The sequence below is a fragment of the Ostrea edulis genome, chromosome 6 (assembly GCF_947568905.1).
Source record: "Ostrea edulis chromosome 6, xbOstEdul1.1, whole genome shotgun sequence".
NCBI lineage: Eukaryota > Metazoa > Mollusca > Bivalvia > Ostreida > Ostreidae > Ostrea > Ostrea edulis.
In genome coordinates this window covers 16399574-16425250 of record NC_079169.1, presented here as the reverse complement: position 1 = coordinate 16425250, position 25677 = coordinate 16399574, and the positions used below count along the sequence as shown (strand labels likewise).

Genomic DNA, 25677 nt, shown 5'->3' with positions numbered 1-25677 from the left:
TTTATCAAAAAGAATGTTTGATTCTTATAATTCAAATTCGTTCTCTGTATTATCAATTTCAAAAATTTGAATAGTTTCACGCACTATGTTATTTGTTATCAGGCGCGTATGTATACATACCGATTTTGGATTTATCAATGTGTAAATTCTCGTTCAGCTTTATTTTTGTCCAATCAAAACAATTGCACTAAATAACATTGGAATAATCTCAACCTCGAAACGCAGATGTCCAAACCAACCGTCCAGTGTGAGGCACACTATCGTGTAAAATCTGATTTTATTTTTTTTTTAAATTGTTTTCGTTCAATGTAATAGGAATAATATTTTGTGAAATACGAGAAGTTAGTAACATGCAGTTGTCGTAAAGAAGTAAGGAGACGGAAATCGGCGGGCGGATACAAGGTTTTCCGGTGTTTGTACTAGGTCTGGTCTTGTACTAGAGTAACATAACGCGGTCAGCATGGGCGGGGTGTACTCTGGACTGTGGTCAGCTAAGCCAACCCAGACAATGACAAAGCGGGAAAAGTTCCTACAGGACAGGAGGAAATGCATCGACGAAATGTTAAACAATGAAGACAAGAGGAAGCACGGTAAATAGAGACATGTTTTCATGGAAGCACAAGAAGACGATCTTTTTACTTTCTTACCTTATATTCTCATGATTTTGAATTATTTCAAGGTAATAGCAAATGAAAAAATGTCTTTAAAAGGTGATATATTATCAAAATCTATTTCATAAAACATTTTGATTTCGTTTATATATTGCCTTGTAGAACGCAATATTCATCATCCCAATATACTGACAAAAATGCCGTCCATATTAAATGAGATTGAAACCCGAGTCCTCACGATAGATCCCAAGGACCATACAAAGGATTATCCATTTGAAAATCTCGTCTTCAATGGAGGTGGAGCCAAAATGATTTCTTATGTTGGAGCTGTGAAGGTAATTGATAAAACCTTCTTCCTAGAATTTACAAATTTGAGTTTACAGAAATCATTACAAGGTAAAGATGGTCATTGCGTTGAGTACAATTTATGAGTTAAATGTGGCTTCTAAACAATTATAAATGCATGCTATACTAGTATTTAAGATGGAATTTTCTTATGATTGATCGATTGTATATTGTTTAAAATTCGAGAATATTTCACTCATATGGAGACGTCACCATTTTTCATGAAATGGAAAAATAAAAGTATTTTATAGTAATTCATATTGTTGTTCGATTCATATTGTAAAGATTATTTATAACATAATGGGACTGTTAAATCAATGAAATGACCACATTTTGCTGGAATAAATTACAAACTCGTTTTGATGAAAGGCGAACAGTGATCAATCTCATAACTCCTATAAACAATACGAAATAGATAGTTAGGCAAAGACGGACCCCTGGACACACCAGGGTTGGATCAGGTACCTAGGAGGAGTAAGCATCCCCTGTTGACCGGCCACACCCGCCGTGAACCCTATATATTGATCAGGTAAACGGAGGTATCCGTAGTCAATGTCAGTGTGCCAAGAACGGTCTAACAATCTGTATGAAACACGTCAGACAGTATTTGCCCCAATGATAGGTTGTATTGGCAAACTAGATTGTTATAACGACCATAGAATTTGCGAAATGCTGACTTTAAACAAGACTATTGAAACTCCTGTACCATCAACTTGTTTGGCAGTGGCTTGCCTCGATTTAAAAACTGACCATACGCAGAACAAGCTCTTGTGTCTCGAATCGGTTGAGAGATATAAACTCCATATGCAGGTGAGAATGGAATATTGCTACATAAATATGACTTTTGACAACCCTCCTAATAATTGCTGGCGCATGCGCGAATAGCGATTAAAAACTAGAGCTAAACTAAGAAAACTTTTCCAAATGGAACGTTAAGCAACATACAGTCATGTAAACATATTTTTATGTAAAATATGAGGTTCTCTACATGACGTCAGGACAATATTTTAAAGGATCTATGTATACATTTTTTTATTTATTATTTTTAGTGTTTAGAAGACATGGGCATTATGAAGAACATCAAACGTTTCGCAGGAGCTAGTGCTGGTTCTATAATTGCGGCCCTCATGGCTGCGGGGATTACAATAGAGGACTACCGAGAAGTGCTCGATCATGCTTTAATGAATGTCTTCGGTAAGTCGAACATCTCGATCTCGATTCAGAAACAATTTAATGAATGTCTTCGGTAAGTCGAACATCTCGATCTCGATTCAGAAACAATGTATTTTCTTCCTGTCAACCTTGCAATGAGTACATGTAAGTAGTAAAATACATCACAGTTTTAATAAATATAATATGTATAACGTTTGAATGTCATGGATGGATGTTTAAAATTTGAATATCAAATGCTAATTACATGCATTGGTAATTAACTATGTGACATTTTCAATTGTGAAAAGTTTCACTTTCATGCTTATATACTATTTTTATTGTAAAACATTTAAAGAGACACTACAGCTCATTTTCCACATTTTATTCACGTGAGCTTTTCTGATCGCCTGTTGTTCGTCGTCTGTCTGTAAACTTTTTTTTACATTTTCGACTTCTTCTCCAGAACCACTGGGCCAATTATAACCAAACTTGGCCAAAAGCATCCCTTGGTAAAGGGCTTTCTAGTTTGTTCAAAAGAAGGACCATGCCCCCTTCAAAGGGGAGATAATTACAAAAATGAAAAAATAGGGTGGGGTCATTTAAAAATCTTCTCAAACACTACTAAACCAGAAAAGCTAAGATTTACATGAAAGCTTCCTGACATAGTGCAGATTCAAGTTTGTTAAAATCAAAGCCCCTTGGGGTTGGATGGGGCCACAAGGGGGATCAAAGTTTTACATACAAATATATAGGAAAAATCTTTTAAAATCTTCTTCTCAAGAAAAGCCGAGATTTACATGAAAACTTTCTGACATAGTGCAAATTCAAGTTTGTAAAAATCATGTCCCCCGGGGGTAGGATGGGTCACAATACGGGATCAAAGTTTTACATACAAATATATACATGATGGGAAAATCTTTTAAAATATTCTCAAGAACCACTGAGCCAAAAACGCTGAGATTTACATGAAAGCTTCCTGACATAGTGAAGATTCAAGTTTGTTAAACCCATGGCCCCCGGGGGTAAGTTAAGGCGACAATAGGGGATAAAAGTTTTACATACAAATATAAAGGGAAAATCTTTAGAAATCTTCTCAAGAATCACTGAGCCAGAAAAGCTGAGATTAACATGAACGCTTCCTGACATAGTCCAGAACTCATGATCCCTGAGGCTAGGATGGGGCCACAATAGGGGATCAAAGTTTTACATAACTAATAAATAGAAAAAAATATTTGAAATAGTTCTCCTTAAGAACCATTGGGCCAAAGAAGTTTACATTTACACGAAAGCTTTCTGACACAGTGCAGATTTAAGATTGTGAAAATCATGGTCCCCAGGGGTAAGATGGGGCCAAAGTAGGGGATCAAAATTTTACATACGAATATACATGTATCGGGAAAATCATTAAACATCTTCTGAAAAATCACTGGGCCAGAAAAGTTTATGGTTACATGAAAGCTTCCTGACATAGTGCAGATTCAAGTTTGTAAAAATTATGTTCGCCGGGGGGAGGTTGGTGCCACAATAGGGGATCCAAGTTTTACATGCGAATATATAGGACAAATCTTTAGATATGAGCCAAGGTGACTCGGGTGAGCGATGTGACCCATGGGCTTCTTGTTTAAAACATGTATCGATAAAATTATAAAAATCATATCGATACTAAAATTTTATAATAATTTGAATGCACCAATATGCTCTCAACTGCGCTTTGAAGATCGTCCGGAATTCAATGTTTCCTAATGCTGACGCGGACATTTTACATCACGTGATTTAGAATGGCAGTAAACGTGTTATGTAGCAACTTCTATAAATGGGATTATTCTCTGCTTATAATCAAGTAATTATAACTCATTATTCTAATGAAAACCCTTCCATGCATGTCCCTGTTGACCAAACAATGAAAGGTGATAACGAACAGTGATCAATCTCATAAATCATATCACCAATACAAAATAGATAGTTGGCAAACACGGACACACCAGAGGTGGGATCAGTTGCCTAGGAGGAGTAAGCATCCCCTGTTTACGGGCACACCCGTCATGAGCCTTATATCTTGATCATGTAAACGGAGTTATCCGTAGTCAAAATCAGTGTGGGAAGAACGGTCTAACAAGTCAGTCAGCATTTGCCCCAATGATAGGTTGTATTGGCAAACTAGATCGTTATAACGACCATAGAATTTGCGAAATGCTGGCGTTAAATGAGACTGTTGAAACCCCTGTACCATCAACTTGTTGGTCAGTAGATTGCCTTAAAAACTGACTATACGCAGAACAAGTTCTTGCGTATCGAATCAGTTGAGAGATATAAACACCATATACAGGTGATAATGAAATATTGTTACATAAATATGGGAAGTTGACGATGGAGAAGCTGAAATCATCCCGTTTATAAGAGTTATGAGATTGATCACTGTTCGTTGTCTTTACTTTTCACTGACATAAACAAAATCATTTATAAAAGATAACTTTTAAAAATTGACCAGGTGATTCTTTGTGGCGGAAACTTAGTCTTCGATTCTGAAGCTACATGTAAAACTTATACGGTACCAATTTTGATGCACCAGATGCGCATTTCGACAAATAATGTCTCTTCAGTGATGCCCAACCGAAATGTTTGAAATCCGAAATAACTATGAAGTTTTAGAGCTAAATATAGCCAAAAACAGCGTGCCAAAAAAGTGGAACCAAATTCGTCCAAGGATAAGAGCTATGCATGAGGGAGATAATCCTTAATTTTGAAATGAATTTCTAAATTTTATAACAGCAATTAAATATACATCCGTATTTTTAAGCTAGTAACGAATTACTTAGCTACTGGGCTGTAGAGACCCTCGGGAACTAATCACATGAGATGAACTTGTCGCCACAGGTAAATTGCGGAAACGTAATGCTTGGGTACATTAATAGTTGTATATTTGCGGGAACTGAACAACAATTTTTTGTGGAATTTTTGAAAATTTGCGGAAAAGTAATACGCCCCAAATAGTTCACCTTTTTATACCCAGTGAATAAAATTTCCCCATAATATAGATTTCTAGTATACACAAAATTTAATCAATTGACGATTTTGCAAAATCCTAGTATGCTGTCATACAAGGGTGGATCTACATGTACCTTAAAAGCACATCTTGTTCTATACAGCTGCTGAATATTAGAATTTAGCTTAGATATGCAGAACCGGAAAATATATATTTCAAAGCCATCGGGTCTAGTAATATTTTAAACTTGTACACTGTTGAACGATTAAGGCTGTGGGCTTCTTGTTTTTTATGCCCTCGAGATTCGAAGAAATATACCTGGTAGTTTTTTATCTGTCCATTTGTCCGCAAAAAACGTTAACCTTGGTCATAACTTTTGAATGGACGACGATAGGGCTTTTATATTTCACAAATGTATTCCTTGACCCGTCTTTTGGGCATCATAATTACTTTGCTTCCACACGGGTACATCGATGTTTCACTAACACTTCTTGTTTTTGTTTTGTTCTGTTTTTGCATTCAGTTTTGCAAATTTTCGCTGAATATAGGTATAATGATATCGAATGAATGAAATTGAAAATACGTTTATTTTGCTACAATGAAGACGTATATTGTCTAAATCTACAGACGCAGGCTGGGGGTATTTGAGCTTGATACCCAACTTATTGTATCATTTTGGATGGCACCCTAACGTGAAAGTATACGAAATAATCGGGAAGCTATTTGAGAAGCAACTGGGCAATAAAGATATTACGTTTAAACAGGTGAGATTTATGTAGACATGTCTAAGATAATATGTTACGTTTAAACAGGTGAGATTTATGTAGACATGTCTAAGATAATATGTTACGTTTAAACAGGTGAGATTTATGTAGACATGTCTAAGATAATATGTTACGTTTAAACAGGTGAGATTTACGTAGACATGTCTAAGATAATATGTTACGTTTACACAGGTGAGATTTATGTAGACATGTCTAAGATAATATGATACGTTTAAACAGGTGAGATTTACGTAGACATGTCTAAGATAATATGTTACGTTTAAACAGGTGAGATTTACGTAGACATGTCTAAGATAATATGTTACGTTTAAACAGGTGAGATTTACGTAGACATGTCTAAGATAATATGTTACGTTTAAACAGGTGAGATTTACGTAGACATGTCTAAGATAATATGTTACGTTTACACAGGTGAGATTTATGTAGACATGTCTAAAGATAATATGTTACGTTTACACAGGTGAGATTTACGTAGACATGTCTAAGATAATATGTTACGTTTACACAGGTGAGATTTATATAGACATGTCTAAGATAATATGTTACGTTTACACAGGTGAGATTTATGTAGACATGTCTAAAGATAATATGTTACGTTTACACAGGTGAGATTTACGTAGACATGTCTAAGATAATATGTTACGTTTACACAGGTGAGATTTATATAGACATGTCTAAGATAATATGTTACGTTTACACAGGTGAGATTTATGTAGACATGTCTAAAGATAATATGTTACGTTTACACAGGTGAGATTTATGTAGACATGTCTAAGATAATATGTTACGTTTACACAGGTGAGATTTATGTAGACATGTCTAAGATAATGTGTTACGTTTAAACAGGTGAAATTTACGTAGACATGTCTAAGATAATATGTTACGTTTAAACAGATGAGATTTATATAGACCTGTTTACCTGATCAGGATAGCTCACGGCAGGAGTTACAGGTTGACAGGGTATGCTTACTCCTCCTAGACACCTGATCCCACCTCTGGTACATCCAGGAGTCCGTGTTTGCCCAACTCTTTATTTTGTATTGCTTATAGGAGTTATGAGATTTATCACTGTTCGTTATCTTCACCTTTCATGTATATTTAATTCTACCCTTTTTATGTTGAAGTTTTATGAACAAACGGGGAAGGAAGTGTGCATTGTTGTGACAAACTTGAATTACTTGAAGGAAGAATACTGTCACCCTAAAACTACGCCGGATATGCCAGTTAGGCTGGCCATTCGGATGTCGTGCTCTTTTCCAGGTAAGTGACAACTGTTTTAAAACTGGCCATTCAGAAGTCGGATTAAGATATCCTTTACATCGTTCATTTAATTTACTGAATGCATAATCAGCCCCCGACTTTAGGACGTTGGTATTCGAGGTTGGAAAATGTTTAGAGGTGTAATGAATTGTACTGTCACGAACCTCAACCCCCCCCCCCCCTCCCAAACACACACATGAATAAGAATTTTGAAATCGACTAAAATGATATATATGATTTTTTGTTTTTGTATTTTCCGCTTGTTAAGAATCTTTTCTTTGTTATCTCCTGTGGCTGCTCCCTCCCCTTTTTGAAAAACGGAACTCCGTGCCTGAATACAAAAGTCATGATGAGTCAAAGAAATGTACATTAATAAAGTTTTCAGAAGATTGGCCAAATCTGGATTATGCTGCCATTATTTCTAAAGAATCATTTCCGGTTGTCGTAAACCTAATAATATAATGACGAACCTCGTAAAGAGAGATCCAATAATGGCAAACCATGTAATGATGACACATCAATGTTAAACCACTCCATATAAATAAGAAACCACAATATGATAACAAAACAGCAAATATAAGAACACCACAGCACATAATTCAAAATCTACACCTAATATCTGAACTGCAATAATAATAGATCAACACCGTGTAATTAAATGTCAACACCATATAATATCTGAACTGCATTATAATAATAGATCAACACCGTGTAATTAAATGTCAACACCATATAATATCTGAACCGCAATAATAATAGATCAACACCGTGTAATTAAATGTCAACACCATATAATATCTGAACTGCAATAATAATAGATCAACACCGTGTAATTAAATGTCAACACCATATAATATCTGAACTGCAATAATAATAGATCAACACCGTGTAATTAAATGTCAACACCATATAATAATGAAATCACATTACATAATTGAATATCAACAGCACACAATATTAAAAGCACAGCATATGATAAAGAATTCACATCATGAAATTACAAAACCACAGCATATGATTATACATAACAACAGCGCATAATTATGAAACCACAGCACATAATTATGAAACCACATCACATAATTATGAAACCGCAGCACAGATTTATGAAACCAGAGCACATAATATATGAAAACACACCATAATATGTAATTATGAAACCACAGCATATAAGTATGGAAACACAACATGTTATCAAAGAACGTAACACAAGACAGCTATGGCGTTCCATACCCATGGGTTGCATTTATTTTAATGGTGGCTCTGAGTAACATAAAAAGAGCTAGATCTACATGACCTTGTGACATCTTCTCTCTTTACAGGTGTTATGCAGGCAATCCAGTACACTCATGATAATGAAACTAACACTTACACAGACGGGGGTGTGTCTTGTTATTATCCTATTTGCTGCTTTGATGGTAAGATCTTCTACGGTAACCATATGTGTCCGTGTATTAATTGATAAATGTCGACTTCAAAACGATCGTCCTACGAATAGACTTTACAAGTATTATGGCATTGTGCCAAAAAAAATTAAAGATTTTTCTGCGTTTTTAAAAATAAATATTGTTTGTAATTATTCGAATGCTTGGACAGACTTTAGAGTTATTCCCCTTGTCACTAAGTGATGACGCATTAATCAGACGACAGATTTCCGTATAACAGAGAAGTCAAAAATTGACAAGGCGTCTCATGAATACAAAAGCAGAGTCACATCAGTACAGAAGTTTTGTGAAATAACAAACATACCGAGATCTGCCGTGTCCGATAATCTGAAGGGATTACGTGAAGAGAACTCCAAAATACGGTGTCCAGGATCTGGCCGGAAGAAAAAATGTGACGTTAATGACAGATGGGCTGAACATATTGCTGCTGCTCATCGCCAGTGGTCAGCACAGCGAATTTGGAGTGAAAGTGCCCGAAAAGATCACCTTTAGATTCCAAAGTTGGACTTTGGCTCAAAGAAATTGTTACAGATCCATGGCCGAGAATCATTATAGATTAACTACATTAATGAATGTCTATATGTGTCTGGATCAAAGTTACCTAGACAATCGCTCAATGTTTAGAAAGATATGGAAGGTCTGATTCTAGTGTAAATCAAACTTAAAATTCTTAAATGTGTTATCCATTTGTTTTTGTTATAAGTTACTAAATCTTTTTAAAAAATTCGATTCAAAATTAAATCCGAACCCACATTACTGGCTGATAAGATTTTGTAACTCTTGTATAAAGTATTCATAGGGAGTTATTTTCTACAGTCTTTCTGAAGTTGTCCACAATCACAACATGCTGGTTTGAATGTCTAAATAGACATTTATCTCCGAGTAAATTGATCTTGTTTGCAACACACAATATCATTGACTGAAAGATATATTTCATTTTTAATAGCAAAACTTGCGACGTAAAGCACCGTGACTTCATTAACATTCGAGGTCCTTGTTTAATATTCATCTTAAACATTTAATCAAAAGTATATTCATCCAGCGATAGGTAAAATGAATTTAATAATTTGTCTTATATTATTACATACCATGGTGCATATTTCTATGGAGCGCCAAATTAACATAAACTCAAATAATTGAAAATATCTTCAATTATTTGAAGATATCATCAATTCAATTATTGCTCTCTTTATTGAATTATGTGCGCATTAAATCAATTATTGCTCTCCTCAAATGAATTAATGCGCGCTTAAATTGAATTAATGAGAGCAATAATTGATTTAATGCGCGCATTAATTCAATTATTGCCCTCTTCAATTCAATTGAAGCGCGCATTAATTCATTTAATGAGAGCAATAATAGATTTGATGCGCGCATTAATTCAGTTATTGCTCTCTTCGATGAGAGCATCAATTTCGTAGAAATATTGCTCGCAATAATTAATTTAGAGCTCGGTATAAATAATTTGATGATCTCTTTAATTCAATTGAAGATATCTTTAATTATTTACAATGCTTTTGTATAAGGGATTAATGCGCGCATCAATTCTTTTAAAGAGAGCAACAGTTCAATTAAAGATAGCATTAATTCAATTGTGGATATGTTGAATTGAAGATATCTTTAATGATATAGTTGATTTCTCTAAAAGAATTATTGCTCTCTTCAAATGAATTAAAGATATCATTAAATCAATTATTGCTCTCATCAAATGAAATAAAGCGCGCATCAAGTCAGTTATTGCTCTCATCAACTGATTTAAAGGGCGCATTATATCAATTATTGCTCTCTTCAATTGAATTGTAGCGCGCATCAATTCAATTGTTGATATCATTAATTCATTTAAAGAGATCATTAATTCAATTAAAGCGCGCATCAATTCAGCTGAATAATTAATGCTATCATCAATTCAATTAAAGCGCCCAATAATTCAGAACTGAAGATATAATTAATTATTTGAAGAGATCTTTAATTCAATTGTTGCGCGCATCAAATGAATTGATGATATCTTCAAATAATTGAAGATATCTTCAATTATTTGAGTTTATGTTAATTTGGCGCTCCATATATTTCGCTCTTTATAAACTGCATTGCATTTAATAAGCGCAGTCCGCAGTATCAATAGAGTGATTACGATTAGGTTTTATATTTATAGGATGGTGGTTATCAATGAAGAAAGGTGATAGTTTTATTGAGAAGTTACATCCCTTGGATGATGTCCCTATTCTGATGAGGGATGAAAACCGATTTAAGACGGATCCGGCCACGTTCAACAAAACACTTGGCTTCTATCTAGTACGTAACTCTGAAAACATTGGTCTGACAAACACTGGGTTTCATTGTAATATGAATACCACGACGTTCACCTGAGTTAACCTGCTCCTGCTACTATTTCATCAGATGTTAAAAGATTTTTACCCTTTTTATTCCCACGAATATTTTGTCCCATGACTTGACCCAATTTGAATCAACGCAACATAACGATGCCCTATATTCCCTTATATGCATGTATTGCGCAAAGTTTTATCGCAGATTTTCGCTCCACCCTAACCCCCTGGTCCATATTTAAAAATAGAAAGAAAGCGCATTTTCAAAATTTTCCCCATACATTCTCATGCAATACTTTGAATCCGTAATTGAAACACAAACTTACCCCAAGGATTTTGATTTTGATGGAACTTGGATCTGAACTACGTGAGCATGCTTGCTATAATATTCCTAACCCTGGACCTACTGCTCTTGAGAATAAGATTTTTTAAAAATATTTCTTGGTTAGAATAGGTCCTCAGTGTCCCCTTTTTGTCGTAAGAGTCCACTAAATAGGGGGTGGTCCTTCGGATGAGACCGCAAAAACCGACGCCTGTCACAGCAGGTGCGGCACGATAAAGATCCCTACCTGCTCAAAGACCGTAAGCACCAAGCATTGGCCTAAATTTCGCAGCCCTTCACCGGCAATGGTGACGTCTCCATATGAATGAAAAATTCTCGCGAGGGACGTTAAACAATATTCAATCAATCAATCAACTATTCCCATCGATTGTTGATACCTTTGATCCCATCTTACACCTTCAGGCCAGAATTTGAATAACCTGGAATCTAAATTGAGTAACATTGCTTAATGTATACTAATACATGCATCACTAAGCATGACCCTGCCACTCAGGTATTATCTGTTTTGGATATAGATACTAATGCCAAAACTTTTTTGCTTCGCCCTCATACACGGTCACGCCGTAAAACATATATTCTTATGTAAAAGTACCAATGTAACCCTTGTTGTGACCCCACCCTACCCTTTGGAGCATTGAGTCTACAATGCTTAAAGATGGCAACTTATCATGATTAGATTTTTATTTACTACAATATGTACCTTGTAATCAGCATTTTTGGCAATCATCATTCAACAATTAGCATTTAGCAAGTATGTAGTTTCCTAGATAGCATGCAGGTTATAGAACAAATAAAATGAAGAGAAGGAATGCGTCTATAACATTTGGGATAGAACACTTCGCATATAGATTCAGGATTTCCGTTTAAAAGGATACAATATACCAGTAGATTACATGAGAGGCTGGGGAAGAACTGATAAGGGAGACTACTTTAAATTTTACATGTGTATTAAAATGGAGAACAAAATTAATAAACTATTGCCATGATTTTCAAAGTATGCAGAGAGCGGCAGTGACCACATGAAGTTTGAGCTGGAGAAAAGACTGAGAGTCCATGATTGTGAACTTCCAGACACCAGACTAGCAAGGTATAGTATGGTATGAGAGTCCATGATTGTGAACTTCCAGACACCAGACTAGCAAGGTATAGTATGTTATGAGAGTCCATGATTGTGAACTTCCAGACACCAGACTAGCAAGGTATAGTATGTTATGAGAGTCCATGATTGTGAACTTCCAGACATCAGACTAGCAAGGTATAGTATGTTATGAGAGTCCATGATTGTGAACTTCCAGACACCAGACTAGCAAGGTATAGTATGTTATACGAGGCTTGTTCGGACATTATTGAGACATTGATATTAAAAAATACTACTTAAATTCATTGAACTAATTAATAAATTTAATTCAATACCATGAACTAATTAATCAATATAACAGAATCACTTTGATATATAATTAACTTTTTCTTTAATTGTTTGAAATGGTCCACTTCCAGGAGTACATTCGGTACTTTGATTTCTCTATTCTATTGTCAGGCTTCGGGTGAAGAACACGAAATACATACTATTACCTTTACTGTAAATTGGGGCAATTAAATCACCATCTCTATTACTCATTGTCTTGAAGTAATGCATAACATTACCATTAATTTGCCTAAGTGATGGATTCCCATTACTTTTTTTGAGATTTAAAAAGAAAAGAAATACGATTTATGCAACCAAGTCATTGAAGGAACGTAAAACAACATATTCAGATAGGGCTTGGTAATTATTGAATATATCAAGAACTAGTTTTAATTTTGAGTTTCAGATCAGCATTTCGGAAATTATCTTCAATAAAGAAAATATTCATATCTAGTGATTAGTCATCCAAAAATTTACTTTGTTAACAACTTTCTGATCCACGCACAAGTACTGAAGTTGAAATTAAAAATATGCTGGAGTTCCTCCTTGACAATATTTTCAAGTCTTTGGTGATCAAGTCTTCCAACAGTCTGTTGGAATTCCCATGGGCACGGATTGTGCTCCTTTGTTAGCTAACCTGTTTTTATATTCATATGAAGCAGAATTTATTCAGAAACTTCTACATGAGAAGAAAAAATATCTTGCTGTGGCCTTCAATACGACATTTACATATACGACGACGTTTTATCTTTTAACAATGTTAATTTTCATTCATATGTCGATTCGATATACAGTATCTCAGTGAGCTCGAAATAAAAGATATCACAGAGCCACCCACTTCTGCTTCATATTTAGATATTTTATTGAAAATAGAATAACAGCAAACTAACAACTCAGCTTTATGATAAATGGGATGCTTTCAGCTTCTTCATCGTCAACTTCCCATATTTATGTAGCAATATTCCACTATCACCTGTTTATGGTGTTTATATCTCTCAACTGATTCGATAAGCAAGAGCTTGTTCTACGTATGATCAGTTTTTAAATCGAAACATGCCACTTACAAACAAGTTAATGGTGCAGATGTTTCAACAGCCTCGTTTAAAGTCAGCAATTCGCAAATTCTATGGTCGTTATAACGATCTGGTTTGCCAGTAGGGTCAAAGGCTATCTGACTTGTTTCATACCGATTGTTAGGCCGTTCTTTGCACACTAATTTTGACTACGGATAACTGTTTATTTGATCAAATTATAGGCCTCACGGCGGGTGTGACCGGTCGACAGGGGATACTTACTCCTCCTAGGCACCTGATCACACCTGGTATATCCAGGGGTCCGTGTTTGCCTAACTCTCTATTTTGTATTACTTATAGGAGTTATGAGATTGATCACTGTTCGTTATCTTCACCTTTCATATGGCCATTATATAGTAATCATATTTGCAGATACAGCCCGTTATTAAGTCGAATGTAATATCGACTGAGATTCGACTTGGCTGAATATTTGAACTGACGCCTTATCGGACCAGTCCTTCATAATTAATGTCTGTTCTTTGCATGCTGATTGTTCTGTTCACTTAGATAGAGGGCTCGCGGTGGGCAGGTCAACAGGGGATGCTTACTCCTCGGTGTGACAGGTCAACAGGGGATGCTTACTCCTCGGTGTGACAGGTCAACAGGGGAGCTTACTCCTCGGTGTGACAGGTCAACAGGGGATGCTTACTCCTCGGTGTGACAGGTCAACAGGGGATGCTTACTCCTCGGTGTGACAGGTCAACAGGGGATGCTTACTCCTCGGTTTGACAGGTCAACAGGGGATGCTTACTCCTCGGTGTGACAGGTCAACAGGGGATGCTTACTCCTCGGTGTGACAGGTCAACAGGGGATGCTTACTCCTCGGTGTGACAGGTCAACAGGGGATGCTTACTCCTCGGTGTGACAGGTCAACAGGGGATGCTTACTCCTCGGTGTGACAGGTCAACAGGGGAGCTTACTCCTCGGTGTGACAGGTCAACAGGGGATGCTTACTCCTCGGTGTGACAGGTCAACAGGGGATGCTTACTCCTCGGTGTGACAGGTCAACAGGGGATGCTTACTCCTCGGTGTGACAGGTCAACAGGGGGGTGCTTACTCCTCGGTGTGACAGGTCAACAGGGGGGTGCTTACTCCTCGGTGTGACAGGTCAACAGGGGATGCTTACTCCTCGGTGTGCCCAGGGTTTCGTGCATGTCCTATTCTTAATTATTTTTATATTTTTATTCTATACGAAATTTATGAGATTGATTATTGTTCGTTATCTTCAATGTTTCACTTCACTGTGTAGATCGCACTAATTTCGTTCAAGTAATGCCACGTAATGTTAGCATTACACGATAATTTAGGAAGTAATGCATTACATTACAGATTACTAGCATTATTTAGAAATAAAGTTATGTATTGCAATACATCATCGCTACGTTCATCAAAACACCAAAGTCCGTCTATTGGTCATGAGATGCGTCTGTTTAACGTGGCTAATATCCAACTAAAGAGTAGAAAGTGAAAAACATTGTCTCAATTTCATAGATATGGGCCTACTCCTCCTTATGGAGAATATGTGTTGTATATTTGTAGAAAGATGGGGGACCAAAGGCGGTTTATTGAGCGTGCGTCCCGAGAACACAGGCGGGTTGTACTAGCAGCGGATGAATTCTTGAAGGTACATCTATATGTAACCCCTTTGCCTACTGAATATACATGAATGAATGATTTACTATAACTGATATTTTGTATTAGTTGCTTCTTTTGAAACAAAGGTAATTCCAATTATAGGTCGTAAGAAAGATGATCATAGACAATTCCATCATTACCAAGGAAACGTTTGAGCACGCTTTTGTCAGTGTGAGTACGTGTCCTTATGGTAAATTTTAAAATACATGTCCACATTTAATTTACAAATGTAAAAACAAAGAAGTTGAAAGATGGGATGTGTATTTTTAGGACTTTGTTCGAGAGGAAAGTTTCAGAATATTGTTTGGGGATGAATGTACTGTGGAGGAAGCATTTGAGATTCTGGATGACGATGGGAATGGAGAGGTGAGCACTGGCGACTTGGAAGTTCACATGTGAACTTTGATATATCATCATAGAAATTACATTGATTTCTTTATCGTTAATCCATCAAATTAATATATTCAAGTATGGCAACAATGAAATATAAAAGGATTTTTTCTTAGAGAAACCATTGATAAACGCAAATACTGGGATGTAACATAGAGGTTGCTTTTCCAGATTAGCTACAACGAACTAGTGGAGTTCATTCAGGGTATCGGCGTGCACATTCAGGAACGCATCAGTGGATTGGGAAAATTGGAAATTAATTCTTTTTCGTCTTTCATGTTCGCCATGTTTAGTTCATTTTGGATTAGCAAAGACCATGTGGACTTGGTGAGTGATTGTTGTGTCAGTCTGTGAAATCCAACCCTTACACTATTTACTAGAAGTGAGTATTTTATGGTTAAACTAGCTCTCTGTAATATATGAATGAGTCGCAGTAGGTGTTGACGTAATGTTAATATAAAACATAGTAAAAATATACCATTTTCGTCACAAGAGGCCCACGGGTCTTATCGGTCACCTAAGTAGTAACAAGAGATGTTTGTAAAACATAGATGTTCCCATGGTGCAAAAGTGAAAAGGGTTATGCACATGCATCATTTAATTGATAGTAGTATCACCAATTCAAAATATTGACCAGACATATCTTCCTATGTCAAGAGTCGACTGACCATGTGACCTACATTGTAAATATCAATAGGGGTCATCTACTTCTTATGCTGTAGCAGTGTACCAAGTTTGGTGTCAATCAAGCAAATAACTCTTAAAATATAGGAGACAATATATTACTATGTCTAGTTTAATCCTTGACCTTTGACCATGTGACCTCAAGGGAACATCTTCTCTTGAAGATGTACTAGTGTACCAAGTTTGATGTCTGTCAAGCAAAGGATTCTCATGATATTGAGCGGACAATATATTCCTATGTCCAGTTTAACCTTTGACCAAGTGACCTCAAAATCAATAGGGCTCATCTTCTCCTGAAGTTGTGCCAGTGTACCAAGTTTGATGTCTGCTAAGCAAAGGGTTCTCAAGATATTGAGCGGACAGTATATTCCTATGTCCAGTTTGACCCTGTGACCTCAAAATCAATAGGGGTCATCTTCTCTTGGAGTGTACCAAGTTTGATATCTGTCAAGCAAAGGGTTCTCTAGACATTGAGTGGTCAGTATGTTCCTATGTCCAGTTTGACCCTTGACCTTTGATCACGTGACTTCAAAATCAAAAGCGGTCATCTACTCTTTAGGATGTACCAGTGTACCAAGTTTGATGTCTGTCAAGCAAAGGGTTCTCAAGATATTCAGCGGACTGTAAATTCCTATGTCCAGAGTAGATTGACCTTTGACCTAAAAAACAATAGGGGCCCTCTTCTACTCATAACCAATCCACATATGAAATATCATTACGATCAACTGAATGGTTTTCAGGATATTGAGCGGACAACATGTAGTCTGTCGACCAACAGGTGCAAAGTAATATCCCTCTTTCAAGGGGACATAATTAAAAGTATCACTAGCCCCAGGGCCTATGAAATTCTGTTTCTGCATATCTGGGCTAAATTCTAGTATTAGGTAACAGTATAAAACAAGACGTGTTCTTAAAACTTTTAAAATCCCCCCCCCCCCGAAAGTGCCTCTACTCATGACACAATATGTAACACGGTATGACTAAGTCAAAAACCTGGGGTTGCGAAATTAACAATTTTGTTGTATCTTCTGAGTAAACTCAGTTGACCTATTGCAACCGGTCGTCGTTCGTCGTGCGTTAACAATTGAACATTTTTAACTTTTTCTTGATAACTACCAGTCCAATTCTTTTCAAATTTGGTATGAAGCATCTTTGGAACAAGGGGGACATAAATTGTCAATTTCAGGATTCCTGCACCCCTGGGGCCTTAGGGGCGGGGTAAAAATTGACCAAAATTGACCAATTATCAAAAGTCTTCTTCTCAAAAACCGTGCACGTGTAAGAAGAACTAAATGCATGGTGATGGAGAGCAGGAAGGCCTCTACCAAAATTATAAATTTCATGATTCCCGGGGTAGGGGTTCTGACCCCAGGGTAGGGCCAAACTTGTTATATAGTATTTATGTGTAAAACACTTAAATAACATCTTAAGTGCTATTGATACTAAATTGAAACTAAATGGATAGAGCAGGTAGTCTTTTACCAAAATTGTAAATTTGATGATCCCCAGAGTAAGGGTTCTGCCCCATGGTGGGACCAAACTTAGTATATAGTATAAAATCTAAATGCATACTTAGGAATAACAGAAAAGGGTGTACATAAAATGGAGAATTTCAATTAAAACCCAGGGTTATGACTTTACGATGAGCCCAAATTGGTCATATCTTTTGATGTTTTAATGTTAATACATCTATTATGTAAAACTTGTACGGTACCACATTTTGATGCACCAGATGCGCATTTCGACAAATAATGTCTCTTCAGTGATGCTCAACCGAAATGTTTAAAATTCGAAATAACAATGAACTTGCTAGAGCTATTATAGGGAAAAACAAAGTGCCAAAAAAGTGGAGTCAAATTCGTATAAGGATAAGAGCTATGCATGAGGGAGATAATCCTTAATTTTGAAATGAATTTCTTATTTATTAATTTAAAGCCTTTCATCACTGCATGCACTTCTGAAGGCAGTGAAGTTTTAAGAACACATTTTTATACTGTTGCTGAACATTAGAATTTAGTTTAGATATTCAGAACAGGAATTTTTTCTAGATTTCATACCTCATGGAAGTAGTTTAACTTTTTCACTAGCATTCGGGTGACCGATAAGGCCTGTGGGCGGCTTGTTCTACTTTTCCTAAACATGTATTTAGTTTTTAGCTCTTCTGAGCCAAAGGCTCAAAGAGCTAATGCTATGGCCATTTGTGCGGTGTGCGTAAACTTTTTAGAAAAAGGGCTATAACTCAAGAACCCCTTGGCCAATTTTTTTCAAATTTGTTACAGGGTATCATTGGCCCAAGGGCTTTCATACATACTAAATAAAGGGATGTGACCCTTTAACAAGGGGAGATAATCAGGAAAATACAAACAAAAGTAGTGGTTGCTAAAAAATCTTCTTCTCAAGAACCACAGGGCAGATTATCACCAAACTTACACATAAGGATGAGGATATGTTGTAGATTAAAAATTGTTCAAGGCATTACCCTGGGGCAGAGGGCATGGTCTCAAGGTCACTTCAAAGTTGACCTAAATTTAGATTTTTTTAAATTCCTTAAATCTTAGATATTTTAGTCATTATAAGGACTAGGATCATCAAATTTTGACAGTTGATGCATCTTAGGACCTTGTGTCAAGTTGTCTCAAAAGTAGGTCACGGTGACCTACTTTTTGAATTTTGCAGGTATTTATTTTAAAATTAATTTTGATGCATATCTTGGACACTTTGAAGCCTATGATCATCAAAACTTGTCAGTTGGTGGATCATGGGACCTTGAAATGCGTCAACTGAAAAATAGGTCACCGTGACCTACTTTCTGAATTTTATGGCTTATCATTTATAGATATATTTTAAGTTGTTATTTCAAATACCGAGAGGTTTAGAATCATCAAATCTTGTAAGTTGATGCATTTTGAGGCCTTGAAACATATTTATAAAAAAAGTAGGTCACAGTGACCTACTTTTTGAATTTTGCAGATATTCAAATTTCACATTTTCAATTTTAGATGCATATTTTGGGCACTGTAAAACCTAGGATCATCAAACTTTGTCAGTTGATGCGTCTTCAGTCTTCGGTTTGTGTCGACCAAAAAGTAGGTCACCGTGACCTACTTTTGGTATTTGACAGCTAAATTACTATATTTCAGACACTATTTGACCTACAATCATCAAACTTTGTCAGTTGATGCATCTTGAGTCTTCGGGGTGTATCGACCAAAAAGTAGGTCACTGTGACCTACTTTTGGCATTTGACAGTTATATTTATATATTTCAGTCACTAACTGACCTACAATCATCAAACTTTGACAGTTGATGCATCTTGAGTCAATGGAGTGTGTCGACCAAAAAGTAGGTCACCTTGACCTACTTTTGGAATTTGACGGCTATATTTATATATTTCAAATACTATTTGACCTACAGTCATCAAACTTTGTCAGTTGATGGGTCTTGCATGTTCGAAGGGTTTCGACCAAAAAGTAGGTCAAATTGACCTACTTTTGGAATTGGACACCTATATTTATATATTTCAGATACTATTTGACCTACAGTCATCAAACTTTGTCAGTTGATGCGTCTTGCATGTTCAAAGGGTGTTGACCAAAAAGTAGGTCACCTTGACCTACTTTTGGAATTGGACGGCTATATTTATATATTTCAGATACTATTTGACCTACAGTCATCAAACTTTGTCAGTTGATGGGTCTTGCATGTTCAGAGTTCGCTGACCAGAAAGTAGGTCACCATGACCTACGATTGGAATTTGACAGCTATATTTCAATATTCAGATACTAATTGGCTTAAAATCATCAAACTTTGTCAGTTGATATTTCTTGGGTTCTCAAAATGTGTAAACCAAAAAGTAGGTCACATTGACCTACTTTTTTTGAATTCTTAGGATTTAACTAAAGATTTAGAATACTAAGAGGCTAAGAATAGAAATGGTGGGGTTGTACAATTTATCAGAAGAGCGATTCTAAGCCCTTGGGCCTCTTGTTTATAACGTGTTAGCAAACTTTAAAAAGTCTTTCAAATGAGAAAGACAAAAATCGCTACAATGAATTATTATGAATGCCCTACACTTGAACCAAAATACTTGCCCCTGCGATCATAAAATTTACAATTATGGTAGAAGACTATCTGTTCTTTCTAGATATTCATTTGTTTCAATTTAGTATCAATAGATCTAAAGAAAACATTATTTAAATGTTTACACATCAACAATAAATACTAACTTTAGCCCCGTCCTGGAGTCGGAATATCTACAGCAGGGATCATGATTGATGGAGTGATTGTATTTTGTTTAACGTCCCTCCCAAGAATATTTCACTCCTAGAGACGTCACCATTACCGCTGAAGGGAAACAAAATCTAGACCTATGCTCGGCACTTATGGCCTTTGAGCAGGGAGGGATCTTTATCGTGCCACACCTGAAGAGACAAGAGATCTCGGTTTTCGCGGTCTCTTCCGAAGGACCGCCCCATTTAGTCACCTCTTACAACAAACAAGGGGTATTGAGGACCTATTCTACAACGGATCCCTAGCAAGTATTTGGGTTTCACAGATGTGTGGTTGTAAAGAAGAAGAATTTGAAAATTGGTCAGGAATCCAGAAATTCACATTTTATGTCACCCTTGTTCCAAAGATACTTCATACTAAATTTGGAAAGAATTGGAATGGTAGTTATCAAGAAGTCAGAAATGTTCAATTGTTAACACATTTAATTACTGACCATTTTGGCCACATGCTGATGCCGAAACCCCTATCCCTGAAATCATTAAAATAACAATTTTGGGGAAAGACTACCTGCTCTCTCGCTCTCTGAATATCCATTTAGTTTCGATTTAGTATCAATATCACTCAAAAAGATGTTACATTTCAATATTTTACACATAAACACTAAATACTAAGTTTGGTCCCGCCCTGGGGTCAGAACCTCTATCCTGAGGATCAATAATCCCCCACAATTTTAGTAGAGGCTTCCCTGCTCTACATCACTAAGCATTTAGGTTTTCTTATTGATGTGTGATTGTAGAGAAGAATTTTGAAAATTGGTCAATTTCTGTCAGTTTTGCCCAACCCCTAAGGTCCCAGAGTTCAGAAATTTACATTTTATGTCACCCTTGCCCCAAGGATACTTCATACCAAATTTGAAAAGAAATGGAATGGTAGATATCAAGAAGTTAAATATTTCAAGGTGGCTCACTAAATCCTGAAATAGTTTCTCAAATCAGTACAATTGATTTAATCATAAAAGATATGATGATATATAATAAGTATATAATTATGCCAAAAAGGCAGAAAATATGCAAAATAAAAACATGATTTTTCAAAAAAATTATTTCAACACATATGAACAAAAGACTCTGACGGATTTGAACTCGAGATCTGCGGTTCACCAGCCCAATGCTTTAACCACTGAGCTACAATGATGGACAATCAAATCGATCGATACAAATAATTCACAAAACATTTAAATCGCCATCCTGTGACGTAGTGTCATACAGAGTATAAGCTTTAGGGCATTACACTGAATAACAGGACATTACACCCCTCGGGATGAAGTGGTTTGCATTAGATCGCATATAGAATTTATTTTTCTTTATTTTATGAAAGAAAACTGTGTGTTTAATCTGAGCAAATTCTAAAATATAATGGTTTTAAAATATGCCTTAGCGCATATCATATAAATATTGCATGTAGTTGAGGGTAACGTTGAAAATTTTCACCCCGAGAAAACCATTGTCAACCGAGGGGTGAAAATTTCAATGTTACCCTCAACTACATGCAATATTTGTTTTATTATACTGAATGTTATGTAAACAGGAAAGCAGACAAACTTACGTCTGTTGACATTTGATCAATCACTGTCATGCGATATTTCGTATATCGATGCGAGTATTCCCGTTAATTACAAACGTTCAAATGACGTCGTCTAACAATCTACGGCGAACCGTACGCGCATAAATTTGACGCATGTGATAATTTTTTTTATAATATCACCCGTTGTCAAGTACTGTTACCCGTTGCTAGATATTATCACCCTGTGGCGCGTGCTTTCTGTTCTCAGAGGGTAACAATATGTTTTTTCAAATGCTTCTCGACCAATCAGATTCGAGTATTTTACATGAATGTATAATAAAGAATTATTGTCTATCGGGTTATTACACTTATCCACTGGCCCAGTCAATGCCTATTTTACATCTTACTAGGTTTCACTTGGCCACGGTGTGAGCGGGGCTCGACCTCGAGGTGTAACAGTCAAAACACGAAACTTAAACGCATTTCATATTTTTCATAAGTTCTGTTAGAGAAAATAAATATATACATGTATATTTAAATTTGTATATGTCTTTGCTTTTGAAGAATTGTCATATTTATTGAGAAGGAGTGGTGGTTATTAAGTTAGAATGAAGAATTGTCATCTTTATTGAGAACGAGTGGTGGTTAAGTTTTTGAAGCCACTGTTGGATGTTGTACTTATTTTACTACGCAACATTGATTTCATGCATTTGTATGAAATGTCAATGTCAAAAGCACACAGTATTATAACATGTCAAAAGCACACAGAATAACATGTCAAAAGCACACAGAATAACATGTCAAAAGCACACAGTATTATAACATGTCAAAAGCACACAGAATAACATGTCAAAAGCACACAGTATTATAACATGTCAAAAGCACACAGAATAACATGTCAAAAGCACACAGTATTATAACATGTCAAAAGCACACAGAATAACATGTCAAAAGCACACAGTATTATAACATGTCAAAAGCACACAGTATTATAACATGTCAAAAGCACACAGAATAACATGTCAAAAGCACACAGTATTATAACATGTCAAAAGCACACAGTATTATAACATGTCAAAGGCACACAGAATAACATATCGAATGTCTCCATCTCGGTAAGTGTTAGCAGAATGTAACTGATGAAAGGTGAAGATAATGAGCAGTGATCAATCTCATAACTCCTATAAAGGTGAAGATAACGAGCAGTTATCAATCTCATAACTCCTATAAGCAATACAAAATAGATAGTTGGGCAAACACGGACCTCTTGATACACTAGAGGTGGAGTCAAGTGCCTATGAGGAGTAAGCATCCCTTGTCGACCGTTCACATCCACCGGGAGCCATATATCTTGATCAGGTAAACAAAGTGATCCGTAGCCAAAAAATCAATGATGGTAACAAAGTCCTAAAGTAGTCTTTTTTGGATAATGCGTTGATTTTTGCTCATTGTTTTGTTTTTATCTGTTAGGATAAGGATTTAGACAGAACTGTAGGGATCAATACAGTATACGTCGACACGCATGATTACACGATGGAGAAGGAAGATATAGCGTTCCTGGAACAGGTACAGTAACCAGAGTGGTTTTGACTTATCTTTTAAAACTTCTTTAAATTCATGACTAGTATTTCTAAAACACATATTTTGATTTACATATCTTGAAGACCTAAAGCATTTTATGTGATCATGGTTAATAAATTTTGGTTTTTTGTTGTTGGTTTTTTTTTTTTTTTTTTTTTTTGTTTTTTTTTTTTTTTTTTTTGCAGCAAGGGTACAACGCGACAATGACATTTCTACGGTACTTCATAGCAAAGTCGGAATTCCAAAGTGACTGAAACAGTTTAAGAATAGTATACCAGCATCATTTAATCTGAGATATATTCATATTTTTCAAACTGTCATAGAGAGGAACTAAAGAACTCTGACATAGCTGGTTGATATAAATCATATACATGTATAGCATTTTGAAAACTGAAGCTATTTCTTGTTTAAGTTTTAATTGTAGGTATGCAGTTACTCGATATATTTTTATTTTGTACATGTGCTAGTGATTGTATTGTTATGGATATCATGAGAGGGGGTAGTTATGAAGGAGCATAATATCTGTATAGATATTAATTCATTTATTTTACAATAGAAATTATATGTACTAGTATTGGGGCTTCAAACCTTATGTGCTATACTCTCATAGTGTAGACTGAATATAAAGACTCTCAAACCACTATACTATCAATGAAAATGACTTAGGAAGACAGTTGTTTTTCTTGTTACACGTTATTACAGGGGTATATAGGTTTGACATTTCACCACCAACTAGTACTCGCTAAACTAGAGATGTCGGCCACACCCACAATATTGATGGATTTTGTACATATTTCCCTTAGTCTGCTGATAGAATACCAGGATTTTAGTAATGTAAAATTGATAAATGAATACAAATGTACTGTTTCATTAATCTGATTATGACTTACTCATTTAATAATCAAGGTGTCATATTGTATTTTTGAATTTACTGGATGGGTGTAAATATATTATTATAATTTTTATATTTACATCCACCCAGTAAATTAAAGAATTATAAAATGACAAATGAATCCTTGTCTTTCGATGAATATTTGCATTTTAGAGCTTTGTATTTTATGCAGTATCAAAAGTAAAATATAACACCATTTTAAAGTGTAACTAAATTTACTGTCAAACTAATTTTCAATATCGGTGGTACATGTACATTAGAGAGAGTTTTAATGACCCTTGGTTTTATAAGTAAAATGAAAGTCAGATTTAGGGTTTTATAAGTAAAATAAAAGTCAGATTTAGGGTTTTATAAGTAAAATGAAAGTCAGATTTAGGGTTTTATAAGTAAAATAAAAGTCAGATTTAGGGTTTTATAAGTAAAATAAAAGTCAGATTTAGGGTTTTATAAGTAAAATGAAAGTCAGATTTAGGGTTTTATAAGTAAAATGAAAGTCAGATTTAGAGTTTTATAAGTAAAATGAAAGTCAGATTTAGGGTTTTATAAGTAAAATGAAAGTCAGATTTAGGGTTTTATAAGTAAAATGAAAGTCAGATTTAGTGTTTTATAAGTAAAATAAAAGTCAGATTTAAGGTTTTATAAGTAAAATAAAAGTCAGATTTAGGGTTTTATAAGTAAAATAAAAGTCAGATTTAGGGTTTTATAAGTAAAATGAAAGTCAGATTTAGGGTTTTATAAGTAAAATGAAAGTCAGAGTTAGGGTTTTATAAGTAAAATAAAAGCCAGATTTAGGGTTTTATAAGTAAAATAAAAGCCAGATTTAGGGTTATTTAAGTAAAAAAAAGTCAGATTTAGGGATTTATAAGTAAACTGAATACAATTTACCGTGTGGAATGCAATTCATTCCTATGATATTCTTTAATTCCAGAACTGAGGGATGGGGGGGGGGGGTATAAAGTTATTTTGGAAGGGGTGA

The 25677-nt window shown here is 35.5% G+C and overlaps 1 protein-coding gene across 1 annotated transcript; it reads left to right on the top strand.

Annotated features, from left to right (window-relative positions):
* The first annotated feature begins 208 nt into the window (after positions 1-208).
* On the top strand, positions 209-25594 carry LOC125647015 (uncharacterized). Its single transcript, XM_056141702.1, has 14 exons — positions 209-590; positions 774-946; positions 2006-2150; positions 5719-5855; positions 7001-7136; positions 8459-8554; positions 10734-10873; positions 12244-12335; positions 15266-15350; positions 15464-15532; positions 15632-15727; positions 15923-16078; positions 23699-23794; positions 23995-25594. Exons 1-14 carry the CDS (start codon positions 461-463, stop codon positions 24061-24063), a joined length of 1620 nt encoding a protein of 539 aa, XP_055997677.1. The 5' UTR covers positions 209-460; the 3' UTR covers positions 24064-25594.
* Positions 25595-25677: the final 83 nt, after the last annotated feature.

What these genes read in the sequence shown, in the direction of transcription:
- LOC125647015 (XM_056141702.1), top strand. Translation starts at nt 461, where the DNA reads ATGGGCGGGGTGTACTCTGGACTGTGGTCAGCTAAGCCAACCCAGACA. An exon ending in GATGTCGTGCTCTTTTCCAG is followed by an intron (nt 7,137 to 8,458) that starts GTAAGTGACAAC and finishes CTCTCTTTACAG; the next exon opens with GTGTTATGCAGGCAATCCAG. An exon ending in ATGACGATGGGAATGGAGAG is followed by an intron (nt 15,728 to 15,922) that starts GTGAGCACTGGC and finishes TTGCTTTTCCAG; the next exon opens with ATTAGCTACAACGAACTAGT.